Source organism: Balaenoptera acutorostrata, chromosome 15 (genome assembly GCF_949987535.1).
Source record: "Balaenoptera acutorostrata chromosome 15, mBalAcu1.1, whole genome shotgun sequence".
NCBI classification, from domain to species: Eukaryota; Metazoa; Chordata; class Mammalia; order Artiodactyla; family Balaenopteridae; genus Balaenoptera; species Balaenoptera acutorostrata.
The window spans coordinates 22,139,690-22,157,655 of NC_080078.1; the positions used below are offsets into that span (position 1 = coordinate 22,139,690).

Genomic DNA, 17,966 nt, shown 5'->3' on the forward strand with positions numbered 1-17,966 from the left:
TACATCTTGTGATGGAATACAACTTAATTCACTTAAAGAACAGGTGATCTATATGTGCTAATAGGAATGATCCCCAAGATATTCTCAGACCAGGAAAACAATTCTTTTAAATAAAATTTTCCACTTTATTAAAAAATTGAAAACATATGCTTATTCTAGAAAATGTAGACATGGCACAGAAGTAGAAAAAAAATGATCCTATCCAAAGACAATCTCTGTTGGCGTGTTGATGTACTTCCTTTTAGGGTTTTGTTTTGTGTGTGTGTGTGTGTGTGTGCACGTGTGTGTATTTACAGAGCTAAAATCATACTCTAAATTCTGCTCTTTAAAATTAACTCCAGAGCAGAAGCACTTTCCCACGTTATGATAAACTGTATAAACATCCTCTGGTCGGCTGCCTGATATTCTACCCAGGGGGTGGCCCCCTGCACGATTCTGCCACCATCCCCCTGGGAACTCAGGCAAAACACCCTGGCCTTGACAGTGACAAACTCAACAGTTCACAATACACGCCTGGTACCTGCCAGGGTGGCGGTGCCACCTTGGAGGAATGCCAGGTAGCCATTTTGGTTAAACAACTCAGTTGCCATGTCGACAGTAAATGAAAAAACACGTTCAGTTTGTTGAGTGCCAGGGAGAGTGAGGTCTGGAAAACTGAGCTGCCATCTCCCTCTGAAGTCACCACTGGCAACAAGAACCCCATAGAGCCTCCCTTCGATCACCTAGGACAGTGGGCAGCCACGAGCTACATCTCGTCCTTCAACAGCCCTTCCCCTGAGTACAGGGGATGAAGTGCGATGGGACACAGCCCCTAGCCTTGAGGTCAGGGGCTGACTTGTAAACAGAATGACATTCAAGAATGACAGATGCACAGAAAGGTCTGCTACAAGCCCCAAGGAATGCCAAGGCGATAGCCAGGGCAGGGCGTCTAGGGAGGCTGAACAATCATTTTAACAGACCCAACTGAAAGAGGTTTCAGGAAGAGGCGTGAAAAGAGAAGCCTGCTGCAGGAGCGGGGAGAAGTGCGGGGCCCCTGTGGACCATGAGCTACCATCGTCAGTGAAGATTCGGAACTTTCTCTTGCAGAATCGATGAGTTTTAAAGACAGCCAATTATTTTATAAATTTATTTATTTATTTGTTTATTTTTGGCTGTGTTGGGTCTTCGTTGCAGTGCGCGGGCTTCTCATTGCGGCACCTTGTCTTGTTGCAGAGCACTGGCTCTAGGCGTGTGGGCTTCAGTAGTTGTGGCTCGTGGGCTCTAGAGCACAGGCTCAGTATTTGTGGCGCACGGGCTCAGCTGCTCTGCAGCATGTGGGATCCTCCCGGACCAAGGCTCGAACCCGTGTCCCCTGCATTGGCAGGCGGAGTCCCAACCATTGCGCCACCAGGCAAGCCCAAGGACAGCAAATTACTGATGTTTGTTTAGGGGAGGGGCGGTTACCTGGCTGTGCTGCTTTATTTTTCTTCTTCTAAAAACATCCTTTTGCACACAGAAGGAATACATATGTGTAGTTTTTAAAGTTCCAATGTTTAAAAATATATACCATGTAGATAATCAAAGTCCCCCTTAACGCCACCCTCTCCCCCAGAGAGAATCACCATTAACTGTTGGATGCAAATTCCTTCTTTTTCTTGTTAGTAATTTTTAAATTGTTTTATAACATTCTATGAGTTTTTGCTATGCAAATACTAATACATGTATATCTATGTTTTTTGATACAAGTGGGATCATATTTCAACTTGCTTTTTTACTTCACAGCACATAAAAATAAAAATAGCTAACTTTTGTTTGTCCTTATTATGGACCAGCACTATCCCAAGAGCTTTTCATGGATTTTGTTTTCTCCCCACAAAAAATATATCTTGTGTATATCTTGGCACTGTTTTGAAGTCAATTCACATAGAAACATTTTTGTTTTAATGTAAATACAGCATTCTGTTAGGACCATGGTCTATAATTAAACAGGTCCCTCTCAATGGAACTTTTGAGCTGTTTCCATTTTTTCTTTATTACAAACAATACTGCAAAGCACATCTTTGAATATATAAATCTGAACACTTGTACAAATGTTTTGTTACTTGTTCTCAACTGAGGGCAGTACCCCCTCATGCGAGCTTTGCAAATATACAGTGGGGAACATTTTGGGTTGTCATAATGAATAGGGGAGAATATGGCATTTAGTGAGCAGGGGTCAGACATGCTGAATGTCCTACAATATAAGGGACAGTCCCACCAAATAAAGAATTGTCCCCACCTGAAACTAATGTAATAGTCTATGTTAATTATAACTGAGGTATAAGTATTTTTTACTTTAATAACTACTGTCAAATGGTCCACAGTGGTTTCTGTTTTATGTAAATACCGACTATCTGTCCGTATCTGTCCTTTAGCAAGATAGCACCCAGTGAAGTGAGCTCAGCACTCATCCCTCTCCTCACTGATTCCAAATAAAGCATCTGCTGTGTGCACGGCACTGGGGATGAATGTTGAGCAGGCCACAGGGTCCTGCCCTCATGAAGCTCACGTTCCAAGCCAGACCTACAGACAAACTTCCCTTTGCTGGATCACTCCGTCCGTGTTTCCTTTAAAGGATTTACCATACTGAGTTTTGTGGTCAGAGACTGTGTCCATCCCTCCCTGTCTGAGACCCTCCAGCTCCTGGACCCACTCGATATTTGCCAAAAGGCCAAACCAGGCTCATGGCTCCTCTGAACAGGCAGCTGTGGGTGGAGCCCTTCTGAGGGGTCTGCCCCACTAGGAGGCCTCCAGGATCCTCCTTCTCTGGAAGCAGCCCCCGTTCTGTGATCCCCGGCGCCCCACCATGCCGTGCCTTGGCCAGAGGTGACTGGGCCAGAGGTGACTGGACCAGAGACAGAGGACACCTGACTCGGGCTGGGCCAAACAGATAGATTTTCTCCTCTTAACAGCTGGGATGGAAGAAGGTCAGATCTGTCTTTGCATGTGGCTCTGTCTGTAATGAGGGGACCCTGGGGATGGGGGGGGGGTCCATTTTCCCACTGTGTAGACTGAGGTGCAGAGAAGAATAAAGAATAGGCAAAGAGAGTTGAGGAATGAGACAGAGAGAGACAGTCCTGTGGCCTTCCAGCTTCCCGGATCTGTCCCCTGAGAGGCCAGACATTGTTTCTGCCCCTGGGTCTCAAGAAACACTTCTTGACTGCTAGAATAAATTTCCTTTTTTTTTTTCACTTGAGCTAGCATGAGTTGGTTTGGGTTTCACAAGCTCTGACCCCTCCAGCCCCCTCTGGCACCTGGATCCCCTCACATGTGGTACACGAGGCTGCAGGGATAAGTGTTTCCGCGAGCCTTCCTGACTTACTGGAACAGACAGGAGCGCCGAGCTGCTCCCCTGTCTTCCCACGCTGCCCTCTGCGGGGCAGAGTGTGTGTTTCAGAAGCCGCCTTAGGACAGGAAAGCAGGGCAACTCGCAACCTGACCCTTCAGGGGCCCCCCAACCTCAGAGGGGACCCACAGGCCTATTTTTGGAGCTGCCTGCCCGAGAGACCTAAGCTAGAACTCTGACTTGAAAGGAAAAATATACAACTGTCTGAGAACTAGAATTATTAATTTTCTAAAAACAGATTAATTCTGCAGTTAGAGAAGAATGACTTCAATTTCAAATCCCAAAGTGGTACTAGGCATTTTGGTCACAGTACAAACTGATACTTACTGTTTGTGAGGATTAAATTAAATAAGGATAACAGTACTGCATTAAAAAATTTTTTTCACCACCAGTTATTATACAAAAGTCCAATAACGTTCGCCTTTCTCCCTCTTCTCTATACCAGCTTTGCCATGGTATGAACACAAATTCCTAACAAAATAAGTCCCCTCTTCCTCAGTCCAGAGGAAGGATGCCCAACTCTAAGCAGTGGCTCTTTTGACCACAACCAACATGAAAAACTACATTTTACATCCTTTCTCTAGACCCGCATACACACAAATGCAGGGATGAAATAAAAATACTTCACAACCGCTATGTCGGAGAACCTGGTCATCAAGAACCAATTTGGTCACTGCGTGTGAGTGTGTAAATGTGTGTGTATGTGTCCCTAAAATATCTTTACAACTATCAGTGCTCTCTGATATTTTTTCCCCCTCCCTCCTCCCTCTCCAATATTTTCTAGTCTATTCTGTTCTGTTCTGGGTCTTAAAAAATTGGCCAAGGTTTCCACAACCCACTAGTGGGTCCAGAGCAGCTATTTGTAAAACACTGCTCTAAAGTAATGAAACTTATATTAAAACAACCAAACCTTCCCAGCTTAACAGGCATAGCCTCAGATCCAGAATTTACGTACTGGCCAGAGTTTGGAAACAACCTCAACCAGCGACCCCAACCTCCCATCCCTACGGCAGGTGAGCTGGGCAGGGAGGAGGGGGGGGAGGGGGGGAAGGGGGGAACCACTCACCTTGAAATGGAAGGAGATGGCCGGGGACCCGCTGGAGCCATAGCGCTCGCTTTTGGCTAGGTTGCTGTAGTAGTTATTAACCTTGGAATTAACATTCTGGTGTGCCCCCGGGTCCTCAGTGATGGGGCAGATGAAGTAACCGTCCTCACCATCGCTGTCTGCATCTGAATCACCAGCCCGGGAGGTCGGGCCGCCATCCACGCCTTCCAGGCGGAAGATGAGGTCTTCCTCTGCCATGTTCCCGGGACGCCCGTCTTACCCAAGGGCTGGACGGCACAGCCAGAGTTACTGGGCAAATGCAGCAGTGAGGGTCCTGCAAGGAAGCAAGAGAATGGGTGCTGGGGTCCAGGGGCTGAGAGCTTGCAGGGCACCTCATCCCGAATGCCCCTGGCACAGAAGGAGCGGGCACCCTCAGCGTGAAAACTACTGCTACCTTTAGGGGAGACACGGGCAGGCAGTGTCTAGGAACATTTTAAATGTACAAACCCCTCCACCTGGTAATTCCACTTTGAAGAACTCAGCACTTGAAACAGAAAATAAATGCTTCTTAAGCCACAAGGCTGATCTTTTTAGAACATAAATTAGATCAAATCATTTCTCTGCTTGACACCCTCCAGCAGCTTCTCTTCACATTCTTAACAAAATCCAAACGCCTTTTAAGGCTACCAGGCCTGTGTTAGTCTGGCCCCTGTCCACCTCTCCTCCGGCCTTGGCAGCTCTCCAGGCCCATGGGCTTTCTTTGTGTTCCGTGAACACTGGGGGCCCATTTTCCACCTCGGGGCCTTTGTACTTGTTGTGTTCCCTGTGCCTGGAACAACCTTCCCAATCTCCCAACAGTGGGTCGTTCTCATCATTTGGATCCCAGCTCAAAAGTCACCTCTCCAGGGCTTCCCTGGTGGCGCAGTGGTTAAGAATCTGCCTGCCAATGCAGGGGACACGGGTTCGAGCCCTGGTCTGGGAAGATCCCACATGCCACGGAGCAACTAAGCCCGTGAGCCACAACTACTGAGCCTGCGCGTCTGGAGCTTGTGCTCCGCAACGGGAGAGGCTGCGACAGTAAGAGGCCCGCGCACCGCGATGAAGAGTGGTCCCCACTTGCCACAACTAGAGAAAGCCCTCGCACAGAAACGAAGACCCAACAGAGCCAAAAATAAATAAATTCATTAATTAATTAAACAAACAAACAAAAAAAAGTCACCTCTCCAGAGAAATCTTCTCTGATTCGTTTCAAAGAACCCCTCTCAAACACACACCCAGTCACTCCCTAGCACATCACCCTGTTTTATTTTCTTCAAAGAGATGTTCCCAAGCCAAAATCATCTCATTTAACTTCTTTATCGTCTGTAGCCCTGTTGCCTTAAGAGTGCCTGGCATAGAGCAGGCACTCAACACACGTCCCCGGAATGGATGAGTGGCCTGAAGAGCGTTCTCTGTAGCACAATCAGTAACAGTAAAAAAGAGGGAAGAGCCCACAATGACCATCAATGGAGGCCTGTTATATAAACTACAGTTTTTCTACACCATGAAATACTGTGTGACTGTTACAAAGAAAAAGGAAGCTCTAGATACACAAAGACGTGCAAAGATAGTCAAGAAAGAGTTCAGCAACATTGTAGGATACAAAAGTCAATAATATTTCCATATACTAGCAATGAAAAAATCCAAAAATGAAATTAAGAAAACAATTTTATCTATAACAGCATCAAAAAGAATAAAAAACTTGGCTAGGGAATTCCATGGAGGTCCAGTGGTTAGGACTCCACGCTTCCACGGCAGGGGACACGGGTTCAATCCCTGATCGGAGAACTAAGATCCCACAAATCATGCGGCCAAAAAAAAATAAATAAAACATCTTGGCTAACAAAAGAAGTGCTTGACTTGCACAGTGAGAAACAAAACGTGTCAGAAGAAATGAAAGAAGACCGAAATAAGTGTAAAGATATCCCGTGTTCATAGATCAGAAAATTTAACATAGCTAAGGTGGCAATACTCCCAAAACTGATCTACAAATTCAACCCAATCACTATCAGAATCCCAGTGGCTTCACTGAATAAATTAACAAACTGGTCCTAAAGTTCACATGGAAATTCAAGGGACCCAGAATAGCTGAAAGAATCTTGTAAAAGTTACAAGAATCACACTTCCTGAATTCAAAACTTACTACAAAGCTAAAGTAATTAAGACAGTTGACAGTGGCATGAGGATAGACACAGAACTGAGAGTCCAAAAATGAACCCTCACATTTACAGTCAATTGATTTCTGAAAGGGGTACCAAGACAATTCAATGCGGAAAGAATACTCTTTTCAATAAATGGTGCCAGGACAAGTCAATATACACATGCAAAAGGATGAAGTTGAACACCTTCCTACATTATATACAAAGATTAACTCAAAATGGGGACTTCCCTGGAGGTCTGGTGGTTAAGAATCTGTGCTTCCACTGCAGGGGTCATGGGTTTGATCCCTGGTTGCGGAACTAAGATCCCCAAACTGTGCAGTGTGGCCAAAAAAATTAACTCAAAATGGATCAAAGGTTTAAATATAAGAGTAAAACTCTAACACTCTCAGAAGAAAATATAAGAAAATCTTTGTGACACTGAATTAGGCAAAGCCTTAGATAGGACACCAAAAACACAAGCAACAAAAGAATAGATACACTGGACATCATCAAAATTAGAAACTTTTGTGCTTCAAAGGACACCACCATGAGAGTGGAGAGATAGCTCACAGAATGGGAGAAAATTTTTGCAAATCATGTCTGATAAGGGACTATGTAAAGGACTCATACTACTTAACAATAAAAAGACAACCCAAATAAAAAACGGGCAAAGGGGGACTTCCCTGGCAGTCCAGTGGTTAAGACTCCACACTTCCACTGCAGGGTCATGGGTTTGATCCCTTGTCAGGGATCTAACACCCCACATGCCACGCAGCACAGCCAAAAAAAAAAAAAAAAAAAAAGGCAAAGGATTTGAACAGACGTTTCTCTAAAGAAGATACACATGGCCAGTAAACACATGAAAAGATACTCAACATCATCAGCCATTAGGGAAATACAAATCAAAGCCACACCCACTAGGATAGATAGAATTTTAAAAGTGGAAAATGACAAGTGTTGGTGAGGATGGGGAGAAATTGGAAATCCTCATACACTATTAATGGAAATGTAAAATGGTGCAGTCACTTTGGAAAACAGCCTGGCAGTTTCTCAAAAAGTTAAACACAAAATTACTATATGATCCAGCAACTATACTCTTAGGTATACACCCAAACATGTCCACAACAAAAACTTGTGACATATGGTTCATAGTAGTATTATACGCATTAGCCAAAAGGGGAAACAATCCAAACATCCATTAACTGATGAATGGATAAGCAAAATGTGGTCTATATATACAATGGAATGCTCTTCAGCCACAAAAAGGAATGAAGTACTGATGCTAAGTGAAAGAAGACAGTTCAAAAAAGACCATATATTGAATGATTCCATTTATATGAAAAGTCCAGAGAAGGCAAATCTATAAGAAAGTACGTGAGTGGTTGCCTAGGGATGGGGGAGGGGAGAGTTGGGGGGAAATGGGGAACGATCACTAAAGGGTTTCTTATGAATGGATGAAAATGTTCTAAAACCGATTGTGTTGGTTGCATGACTCTGTTAATACATTTAAAAAACCACTGACTATATTAAATCCACTTTAAATAAGTGGATTGGTAGGTTTGTGAATATACTTCAATAATCTCATGTTTAAAAAAAGAAAAGACATGGGACTTCCCTGGTGGCACAGTGGTTAAGAATCCACCTGACAATGCAAGGGACACGGGTTCGATCACTGGTCTGGGAAGATCCCACCTGTGGCGGAGCAGCTAAGCCCGCGAGCCACAACTACTGAGCCCGCCTGCCACAACTACTGAAGCCCGCACACCTAGAGCCCGTGCTCCGCAACAAGAGAAGCCACCACAATGAGAAGCCCGTGCGCCACAATGAAGAGTAGCCCCAGCTCGCTGCAACTAGAGAAAGCCCGAGTGCAGCAACAGAGACCCAACACAGCCAAAAATAAAATAAATAAATGTTTTTTAAAAAGATTAAAAATAATAATAAAAAAAGAAAAACCGTTACATTTAAAAAGCAAGTTGCACAAGAGCAGTTACATTATGGTGATCCTATCTGTGCTAAAAGAAAAGGTATGTCCCGGAAGGGCCCACAAGAGCGCTACCAGCACTGGGGTGGGCAGTGGCATTGGGAGCTGGGGGGTGCAGGGAAGTTTTTAACATTCTGTACACTTCTATACTGTTTTAAGTTTTACAAAGCTGGTTGCTTTCAATATAAAAAAATTAAAAAGTGAAAAAACCTAAAATTTTTTAAAATCAACTAATTCCAATTATTCTTAACAGCTGTTTCCATCGGGAGGCAGTTTTCTAGACATGAGGCTTCAGCACTTTCTTGACAGTCATCCGAGCACGAAATATATTTATGTCCTAACCCAGTATCCACCTACAAAATGTAAGTTAAAATTTCAGGAAACTGTACTTAGCCTTACTTTGTACAATGCCCTCTGCTATTTTCTATCCTACTTGTTTTTCTTTCTTTTTTACTCTTTATCTTTAATGCACCACCCACAGTGTTTACTCAACTCCGTTTGAAAATTGCTGCTCTGGGTGTCAACCTCCGAGTTTGTTTCTGACCCTCTGGGCACGACAGTCACCGCCCAGATCCAATGCCAGAGCCACCTGATCCTGCTTGTTACCAAAATCGTCCCGGGGCCCTGTGCCCACTTCTCCCCACCCTCGGCCGCTCCCAGCCCCAATGCCTACTCTGCCCTGGTCAGCCCTTGGCCGGAGTCCGTGCTGACCAAGAGACACCGTTGCCTGGAGCTGCCAGCAGCCCAGCCACGTTACTGGCCTCTGGGGCTGCGCTGCGGCCACAGCCTCAGCTACGGACCTCCAGGTGGTGTTGCCCAGCCGTTAAGAGCCCGGGCTCAGGAGCCAGGCTGCCAAAGGGTGCAAATCCTAGCCGTGCTGCTGGTGACCTTGACTCAATTAGTTCATCTCGCCAACTTCCCCATTTGTGACGGGAGCTGAGCGGGAAAGTGGCCTGACTGAGGTTCCACAGGAGTTCACGGGGGAATTGGGACCAGAACCCCAGCCCTTGGCCACGTCCCACCACAGACCTGACATTTTCCTCGGCCCTGGGAAACAACATGAGCTGCAGACGAGCAGCTGTGACCCTAGTTGGCACAGTGCCTTGTACTCGGCAGGCACTTGATATGGATTCCAGAACTGAGTGAGGGGGATCTGTTTCATGGCTTTTCAGCTGTCATACATTTGCTTTTAAAAGGCAGCTGTGGCAACGCCTGCTAACTGTCGCCCGACAGCTATTCTCTCCTTATTAATAACAGAACCACTGCTTTTTAGCTAAGCATGCGGCCACTCATAATAAGGTCTGTGTTTCCCAGATTACTTTGCAATTAGGCGTGACCATGTGACCAAGTTCTGGCCAAGGGGATATGAGCAGAAGGGTTGTATGCAACTTTAGGAAGGGTTTGTTTTTTTTTAATTTATTTTATTCAAGTGTAGTTGATTTACAATGTTGTGTTAATTTCTGCTGTACAGCAAAGTGATTCAGTTATACATATACATACATTCTTTTTCATATTCTTTTCCATTACGGCTTATCACAGGATATTGAATATAGTTCCCTGTGCTATACAGTAGGACCTTGTTGTTTATCTCGGGAATGGTTTTTAAAAAGAGGGAGTGTACTCTTCTGCTCTCTCTCCTTCCTGCTGGCTGGAATGCAGGTGTGATCGCTGGAGCTCAAGCAGCTAAATTTATTCATGAGAAGGAAGCCATGTGCCGAGGATGGCAGAGCCATGAAACAGAGAGAGCCTGGGGCAGCATAATCTTACATCATGGGGCACCATAATTATCCTGGACTCACAATCTTCAGAGTTTGCTATCTAAACTTATATAATATACTATAATTTTCTTTTTTTCCTACTACTTGCTAATTCTATCTGGTCCAGTGCCCCTTCTCTCCCATGTCATAAAAAGTCACATCGTATCTCTTATGACAAGTTGATGCCTGGGCAGGTCAGCCTGGGAAAACTGTGGTCTCAATCCAGAGTCCTAACTTGGTAGCTGCTTCCACATCTGCCCATGAAGACTGGCCACCTGGAGGATGTTGGATTCCCCTAGACAGGCAAGGAGCCCTCACTGGCCCATAACTCAGCCCCATGATGCCTGTTCCAACACCAGCCTCTTAGGAATCTCCATCTAACCTGGGCTTTGCTCGGCCCACAAAGGGCCTCTCTGTGAGCAGAGAGACTGAGACCAGGAGCAGAACCCCAGTTCCCAAGACATCAGGATTCTCTAGAAGCTTTCCTCTGCCCTCACTCAGGCATCCACATCTTCCCCTCCCAGTCCCTGACACATCCTGGGAAAATATTTCTATGGAGAGGTAGCTGAGCAGAGTTCTGAGTCAGACCCGAGTTCAAGCCCCAACTCTGCCACTTACTAGGTGTGTGACTTTACCTCTTGGCCTCGGGTTCCTCATTATAACCTGGGATGCAGAGCTGTACCCACCCCACTAACTTGACAGTGCTAGCACAGAACAAGCACGAAGACTATAATTATCATCACCATTTTAAGTACCATCAATAAAGGGGGCTGAATCCTGGGTCCCAGCCAGGCTGGTGACCTGGACACCTGGTTAGCAGCCAAGCCAAGCTTCTTCAGGGGTCCCCAGGGAACAGGCTATCTTAGGCTCTGGCCACTGAACCACTGCTCTCACTGCGTCTTGCTGTAAAGGGCTTCTCTGGCAGCCCCTGGGGCAGGAAATGATGACAGCAATGCCTAGGTCAAGGCCTGTGGGCCAAGCCACAGTGACCACCGGCCCTCCTTGGGGCTCCCCTCACCCCCAGGAGCTGCCTTCCTGATGTAGAAATGATCTGGAATCTCCCACCCACCACTCCTGGGAGCCAGCACCCCAGAGCCAACACGGGCTGTGCTGAGCCACCAGTACACACACTAGTACATGGCCAGCACGGCAGAACTCAGTGGTCCTCAGCTTCAACCACAACGGACCGGGTGACTTATGCACCACCTCGCGTCACGCACCTGTTTCTGTTTGGGGATCTGCTTCTCCCCCACTCTCCAGTCATGGGATTGGGGTTGGGGATCCACCCCCAGGTAACGGGGTGTGTCACATGACCCCACTGAGCCAATCACAGCACTGGGCACCTGGCCATAGCGATTGGCTCAGAGATGGGCATGTGACTCAAGTCAAACCACTATGGCCGGGGCTTCCCTGGTGGCGCAGTGGTTGAGAGTCTGCCTGCCAATGCAGGGCACACGGGTTCGAGCCCTGGTCTGGGAAGATCCCACATGCCGCGGAGCAACTGGGCCCGTGAGCCACAATTACTGAGCCTACGCGTCTGGAGCCTGTGCTCCGCAACAAGAGAGGCCGCGACAGTGAGAGGCCCGCGCACCGCGATGAAGAGTGGCCCCCGCTTGCCACAACTAGAGAAAGCCCTCGCACAGAAACGAAGACCCAACACAGCCATAAATAAATAAATAAATAAATAAATATTTAAAAATGACTAACACTCCCTAAACAAACACACAAACAAACAAACCACTATGGCCTAATCTCAGGTAAGCCTGGGGCTTTAGCTTGAGCAACTGGAAGAGAAGGTCAGTCCTTTCCTGCAGGATGTTAATCTGAGACAGGGGCTGAGGCCACCAGAGAACAAAGCTGACTTTTGGTGAAGAGCAGAACAAGAGATGAAGAGAAAAATGAACAGTGATGACATCATTTGAGATTCTGAGTCCAAACATGCCTGGGACTCACAGATACAGAAACCAAAGTCGTGGGGACAGGGATAAAGGGAGGGGCAAGTTAAGATATATGAGCTACTATGTATAAAATAAATAAGCAACAAGGATATATTTATAGCACAGGGAATTACAGCCATTATCTTGTAATAACTTTTAATAGCGTATAATCTGTAAAAACACTGAATCACTATGCTGTACACCTGAACCTACTATAATATTGTAAATCAGCTATACATCAATTAAAAAAAAGTTGGTGAAAATAAAAGAAACAAAAACCAAAGCTCAGTATAGTGCCCGAGACACAGTGTTCTGCGGTCCCAGGGCCCAGTTTGAATCCTGGCTCCCCAGCTAGGAGCCTGAAACAACAGACTCCATGGGGCAGGCTGGGACTTCCTTGAGTCTTTACCTGCACAGTGCCTGGCACTGAGCAGGGTTCATAAAGTGCTAATCAAATACCTTTCCAGGCTGAGTTTCATTAATTTGCTGCCGGTGGGAAGGGTAACAAAGTGCGACATCAGGAGCTACTAAGTCAAGCCTCCAGCTAAGAGTTCAGGTCAGTGACTTATTAACATATATACCCCCAGGATGTGGTGGGTGCTCATGAATAAACATTTGTTAAAACTATTTCAAGAAATAATACAGTTCATGTCAGAGAAAAAGGACTGATTTACAGATGTCCCCACCCAAGAACCAGTCCCCATTCACGACCAAGTTCTCACTTCCCTGCCCCTGCACCCTAAGGACACTTTCTGGAATGCCTCTCCCACCTGCTGCCAAGCCCCTGTTCCCTTCAAAATCCAGCTCAAATTTTTACCCCCTCCGGAAAGCCTTCTCTGGGTGGTTTCCTGTCTGTAAAACAGGGGACAGCTAACCCCCTGGAGTTGTTAGTGAGATCGGGCCCATGGTGCCTGACAGAGAATTGTCCTCAAAAGCACCAGCTGCTATTATGCTCTGACCATACCCCACTCCCCAATCCCTAAGTCACTTTCCTCCTCCCAGGCCCTCCATAAGCATTTCCGTCATACCCAGAGACCCAACAGTCTATGTCGTGGGCAGAATAATGCCTCTCCAAAGATGCCCACATCGTAATTCCCAAAGCCTGTGAATACGTTCTCTTATGTGGCAAAAGTGACTTTGCAGGTGTGATTAAGGATCTTGAAATGGGACAGTATCCTGGATTATCCAGTGAGTCCTTATAAAAAGGAGGCAGGAGGGTCAGAGTCAGAGGAAGAGATGGGATGATGGAAGCAGGGGTCATAGAGAAATTTTGAAGATGCTATGCAGCTGGCCTTGAAGACGGAGGAAGGGGCCACAAGTCAAGGAATGCAGGTGGCCCACAGAAACTGGAAACGCATGGCAACAGATTTTCCCTACAGCCTTCAGAAAGAACTTGGCCCTGCTGACACCTTGGCTTTTGAACTTCTCATCTCCAGAACTATAAGAAAAGAAATTTGTGTTGTTTTAAGCCACTAAGTCTGTGGTAATTTGTTACAGTGGCCGTAGGAAACACATATAGTCTAGAACAGTGGGGTAATTTTGCCCCTCAGGGGACACTTGGCAATGTCTGGAGACACCTTTGGTTGTCACATCTCTTGGGAGTGCAACCGGCATCTAGTGGATAGAGGCCAGGGACGCTGCCAAACATCCTACAATGCACAGCACAGCCCCCACAACAAAGAACTGTCCAGCCGAACTGTCAATAGTGCTGAGGCTGAGAAACCCTGTTCGAGAATGACTCTGGTGGATTCCAAGGAGACTTCCCCCAATCCACCCTCCCTCATCTCCTCTTTAAAAACACATCTCCACGCATACCAGAGACAGAGAAATTAGCTTACTCGCTGATGAGAACAGCAACCCACAGCTGGACCCAGAGAGACAAGTCAACATTCACTCTGCTAAAGCTCATCGTTGCAATTCACTGTCCTTCATTCATATAAAACTGTTAAGGTGCAAAGGCTACTTTACTGTTTTAAAAATCAGAAAAATACATTTTAGAATACAAAGCACAATAATATAGTTACAGCTTCAATTAACAAAATGCACAAGAGGGCTTGAATTTTAATTTTTAATCGTTTGCACCCTTCTCATGTTCCCAGGATACTCTGTCCTCCTGGTGGGTCAGATCAGAGAGAAAGTGTGTCTCACTTCTCAGGGCAACTCTGTGTTTACACAGCCTCTCGGTGGCCAGACCACGTGAGTGTCTGGAACAAAAGGGGCCGTGTCTTAGTCCTTCTAGCTACCAGCCCAGAGCACAATGCCTGGCACACACTAGGTTCCCTGTAAATGCAGGCTGCATGAATGAATGAGTAACTGAACAAAAGTGGGCAATTTCTGCGGGTATAATGAGCATTGTAGGCATGGAGGAATGGAGGGGCTATCAGGTTAGAACTACAAGGCATCTGGGGGTTACTTAGCCCAGAGACGCAGCTGAGATCCCGAGTGGGAAAGCCTGGGTCATGGGGAGGCCCTCAAAAAGCAGCCAAGACCAGGATCGGGCCCAACAAATCTTTTGGGATGAACAGATCTGTGTTCAAGTCCCGGCTCTGCCACTAGCTGAGTGACGTTGGGCAAATTACCTAACCTCTCTGAAGCTCAGCTTCCTCATCTATAAAATTCACTCATCCACCAAAGTGGGGCAGAGGGAGCAAGGTGAAGAAGAGGTCAGAGAACTGGTCTGTGGCACAAAAGCCAGCTGTCCACTGCGGATTTGTTCTCCCCTGCCCAAATCCTTTTCCATCTAAGTGGGGCCATGTGACTACATTTGAGCCAATGGGATGTGGACAGAAGTAACCTGCACTGCTTTCAGGCCTTCCCATCCCCAAAGCCCATTTCCCATGACCTGGTCAGCCTCCCCTCCACTGCAATCCCACCCTGAGACATGTAGCCCAGAACAGATTCATAGCATTTCAGCACTACTTATGAAGCTCTTGCTCCATCACTCCTCTCAGCCCCTTGGAGGACAAGCGTTGCCCCCTCCCTTGGCTCGCCCACACTGTGCCATCTGCTTGGCACGTGCTCTAGCCTGCTCTCCCTACCTGTCCCCTGGCCAACTCTGCTCATCCCTCAGGTCTCACGTTAGATAGATGTCACCTCCTCCAGGAAGCCTCCCCTGAACCCCAGGAGGTACGCACCATTGGCTCCATCCTACAGATGAGGAAACTGAGGAACAGAGAAGTTAAGTGACTTGCCCCAAATCACATGGCTAGAAGGTGGGGGAGGTGGGTCTGAAGCCAGTGCAGGTCTATCCAGGGCTTCACTCAGCCATCACTTGCTAAACCACTTTTAAAGTGTGATCCTGGGACCACTAGCGGCAGGAGCAGCCTCACCTGAAAACTTGTCACATGTGCAAATTCTGGGGCCCCACTCCAGTCCTGCTAAAGAAAACTCTGGGGGTGGGGCCAGCAAGCCATGTTTAAACAAGCCCTCCAGGTGGTACCAATGTTCACTAAAGTTCAAGAACCACTGGAGGAGAGAATGTTCTGCAGCTGAGCCTCCTGCCTTTCGGCCACTCCCTGTGGGCTCCTTGCCAGGTCTAAAAAGCATCACAGCTGAAGAACGGAACAATGACCGCCCTCTGACTTTCCAGCCCTCTGAAATGCTTCTCTGGGTGTTCCACAGCCCTGGGACTTTGGGGACCCAGAGAATGTCATCTTCTACTTCATCATCAGCCTGTTAGTGACTCACTCCTTCCTTCGTTTGAAGCCTTCTTCTTGTGCCCATCAGCCTTGCCTGCAAGAGTTTAATCCAAGCTACTTTTATCCTGTGGTGGTCACTATAACCACTTTCTTCTAGAACATTCTCAGTTCACGGGGGTTAAGTCTGCAGCTTCTTGGTCAGCAAAACTGATCTTCCCAACGCAAAAATGTTTATTTTTGAATCAGTCCAGCCAGCCACTATTACTTTGAATGCAATCCTGATCATCAACTTTTCCTGTATCAGCTTTAGGAATAGGACCAGAAAGAGTAAATCCTAGAGAATGAGTTTGAACAAATCCAAGTTTCTGCTGGTGACCCTCAGCTTTCTTCCACACTGCTCTCAGTGTCCTGGCACCTGGATGCCAATCCTGCCAAAGACTGGACAAGACTTCTTTGGGGAATCTGACCAGTGTGAGAAAAAAGGCCTAAAGATACCCTTCCCCTGTGGAACAGCCCAGTTAGATCACCCTGAGGGGAAGGCCACAGCCAACAAGCCTCTCTCATATCCAAAGACCTTCCAAAGAGCTTCCTGGAGCCCCATACTCTTCAGTGGACAGCCACAGACCACCAGAGAGGGGAAAAGGAGAGGCTCTGCTCCACAGTCATTCAGAGGCCCAGGCTCCTTCCAGCTTGTGGCTCTGTCCTTCTCCAGGCCCTCAGAGTCCTCTCAACTCTGCTGGTAAATGAGGAAAGTGGGGAGGTTTTTAGGGTCCAAGCTTGAGGGGGGCACACACTATTTCTGCTCACATTCCATCAGCCAAAACTCAGTCATGTGGCCCACCAAACTGTAAGGGAGCCTAGGAAATACATCCAGGTGATACCGCAAGAAGCAGAGGACATGCGTGATCAATAGCCATCTCTGCCACATAATTCATTAAAAATGTTTTAAAATCATATCAGTTATATATCCTTAGTAGTCAGCCAGAAAGTACTGTTCTGTCACCAAAAGCACACACACACACACAAAAAACCCACTGCAAATCATAGAACGTACACAAGTGATCATATGTAAACTGAAACCATTTCAAGGGATGGTCAGGCCCTGACTTCCTGCTTCCCCACCCCCTGCAAAAGATAAGAACTTGGGACCCCAGCTGACACCCCCTCTTTAAGAAGAACAGGAGAGGAGGGAGGATGGCAATCTCACCCATGTTACATCTAATTTCCCATCATCAAGCAGCTTTATTGTATTTGCTGAATAAATGCATTGACCAAACAATGACTGTAAGGTGCTGTGGAGGCCACAGAGAAGGAAGACGCCTGCCAAACTCTATCTCCTAAACCCTACCTCCTACCACTGGCATCCTTTCCATCACCTCCTCCAGGAAGCCTTCTCCAATAACCCTTCCCTCCCCCCCACCCCCGCGTGTGGGCATTATCAGCTCCCACCTGCTTGCTCTGTATTCCCAAACTTAGTCCATCTTGCTTATTAGTATCTGCCGTTAGACCACTCTGGACCTGTCTCCTCTGTAAAATCAGAGGGGTAGACAATTTCCTGGCTGAGCGGCCCCAAGGCAGGCAGCTTCCAGGGCCGAGGACCCAGAAGTCAGGCTCCCATAGAGCGTCCCCACAAGGCAGACTGAGCAGCGCCCCCCTGCCAGCAGCCCATCTGTCTCACGCGGGGCGCAGCTGGGCCGGTTTCCCGCAATCCCCCAGGCGTGTGCGGCGAATCTAGGCCGGGACTCACCCGGGAGGCCCCCGCCCCGCCACACGCATATTAACGCCCGGCCCCTTGGCGCACAGGTCCACGGAGCCTGCCAACACCCGAACTCCTGCAGTCAACAATGCAGCAAGGGCGCGTCTACACGGTCCTCGAGGTTCCCGGAACTTGGGCCTCTCGTTCAGGGGCCGGGGTGGGGGATGCGGGCCCTGCAGGGGAAGAAAGGCAGCGCTGCCCCCACCCTCTGCGGGCCTCCAGGCGCCGCGGGCGGAGGCCCCCAAGCTGCCTCTCCCCGACCGTCACGTGCCAAGTATTTTACCAATAGACACTGCCGATAATCTGCA

At 47.4% G+C, this 17,966-nt stretch overlaps 1 protein-coding gene across 1 annotated transcript in view; it reads right to left on the minus strand.

Moving 5' to 3' along the window:
- The window catches only part of EEF2K (eukaryotic elongation factor 2 kinase), a 60,376-nt gene that overhangs the window by 41,875 nt on the left and 535 nt on the right, over positions 1 to 17,966 (minus strand). Inside the window, exon 2 of the mRNA XM_007189957.3 lies at positions 4,431 to 4,743. Within this exon, the coding sequence (XP_007190019.1) occupies positions 4,431 to 4,667 (237 nt within the window). The 5' untranslated portion in view covers positions 4,668 to 4,743. The remainder of the gene's footprint in view (positions 1 to 4,430; positions 4,744 to 17,966) is intronic.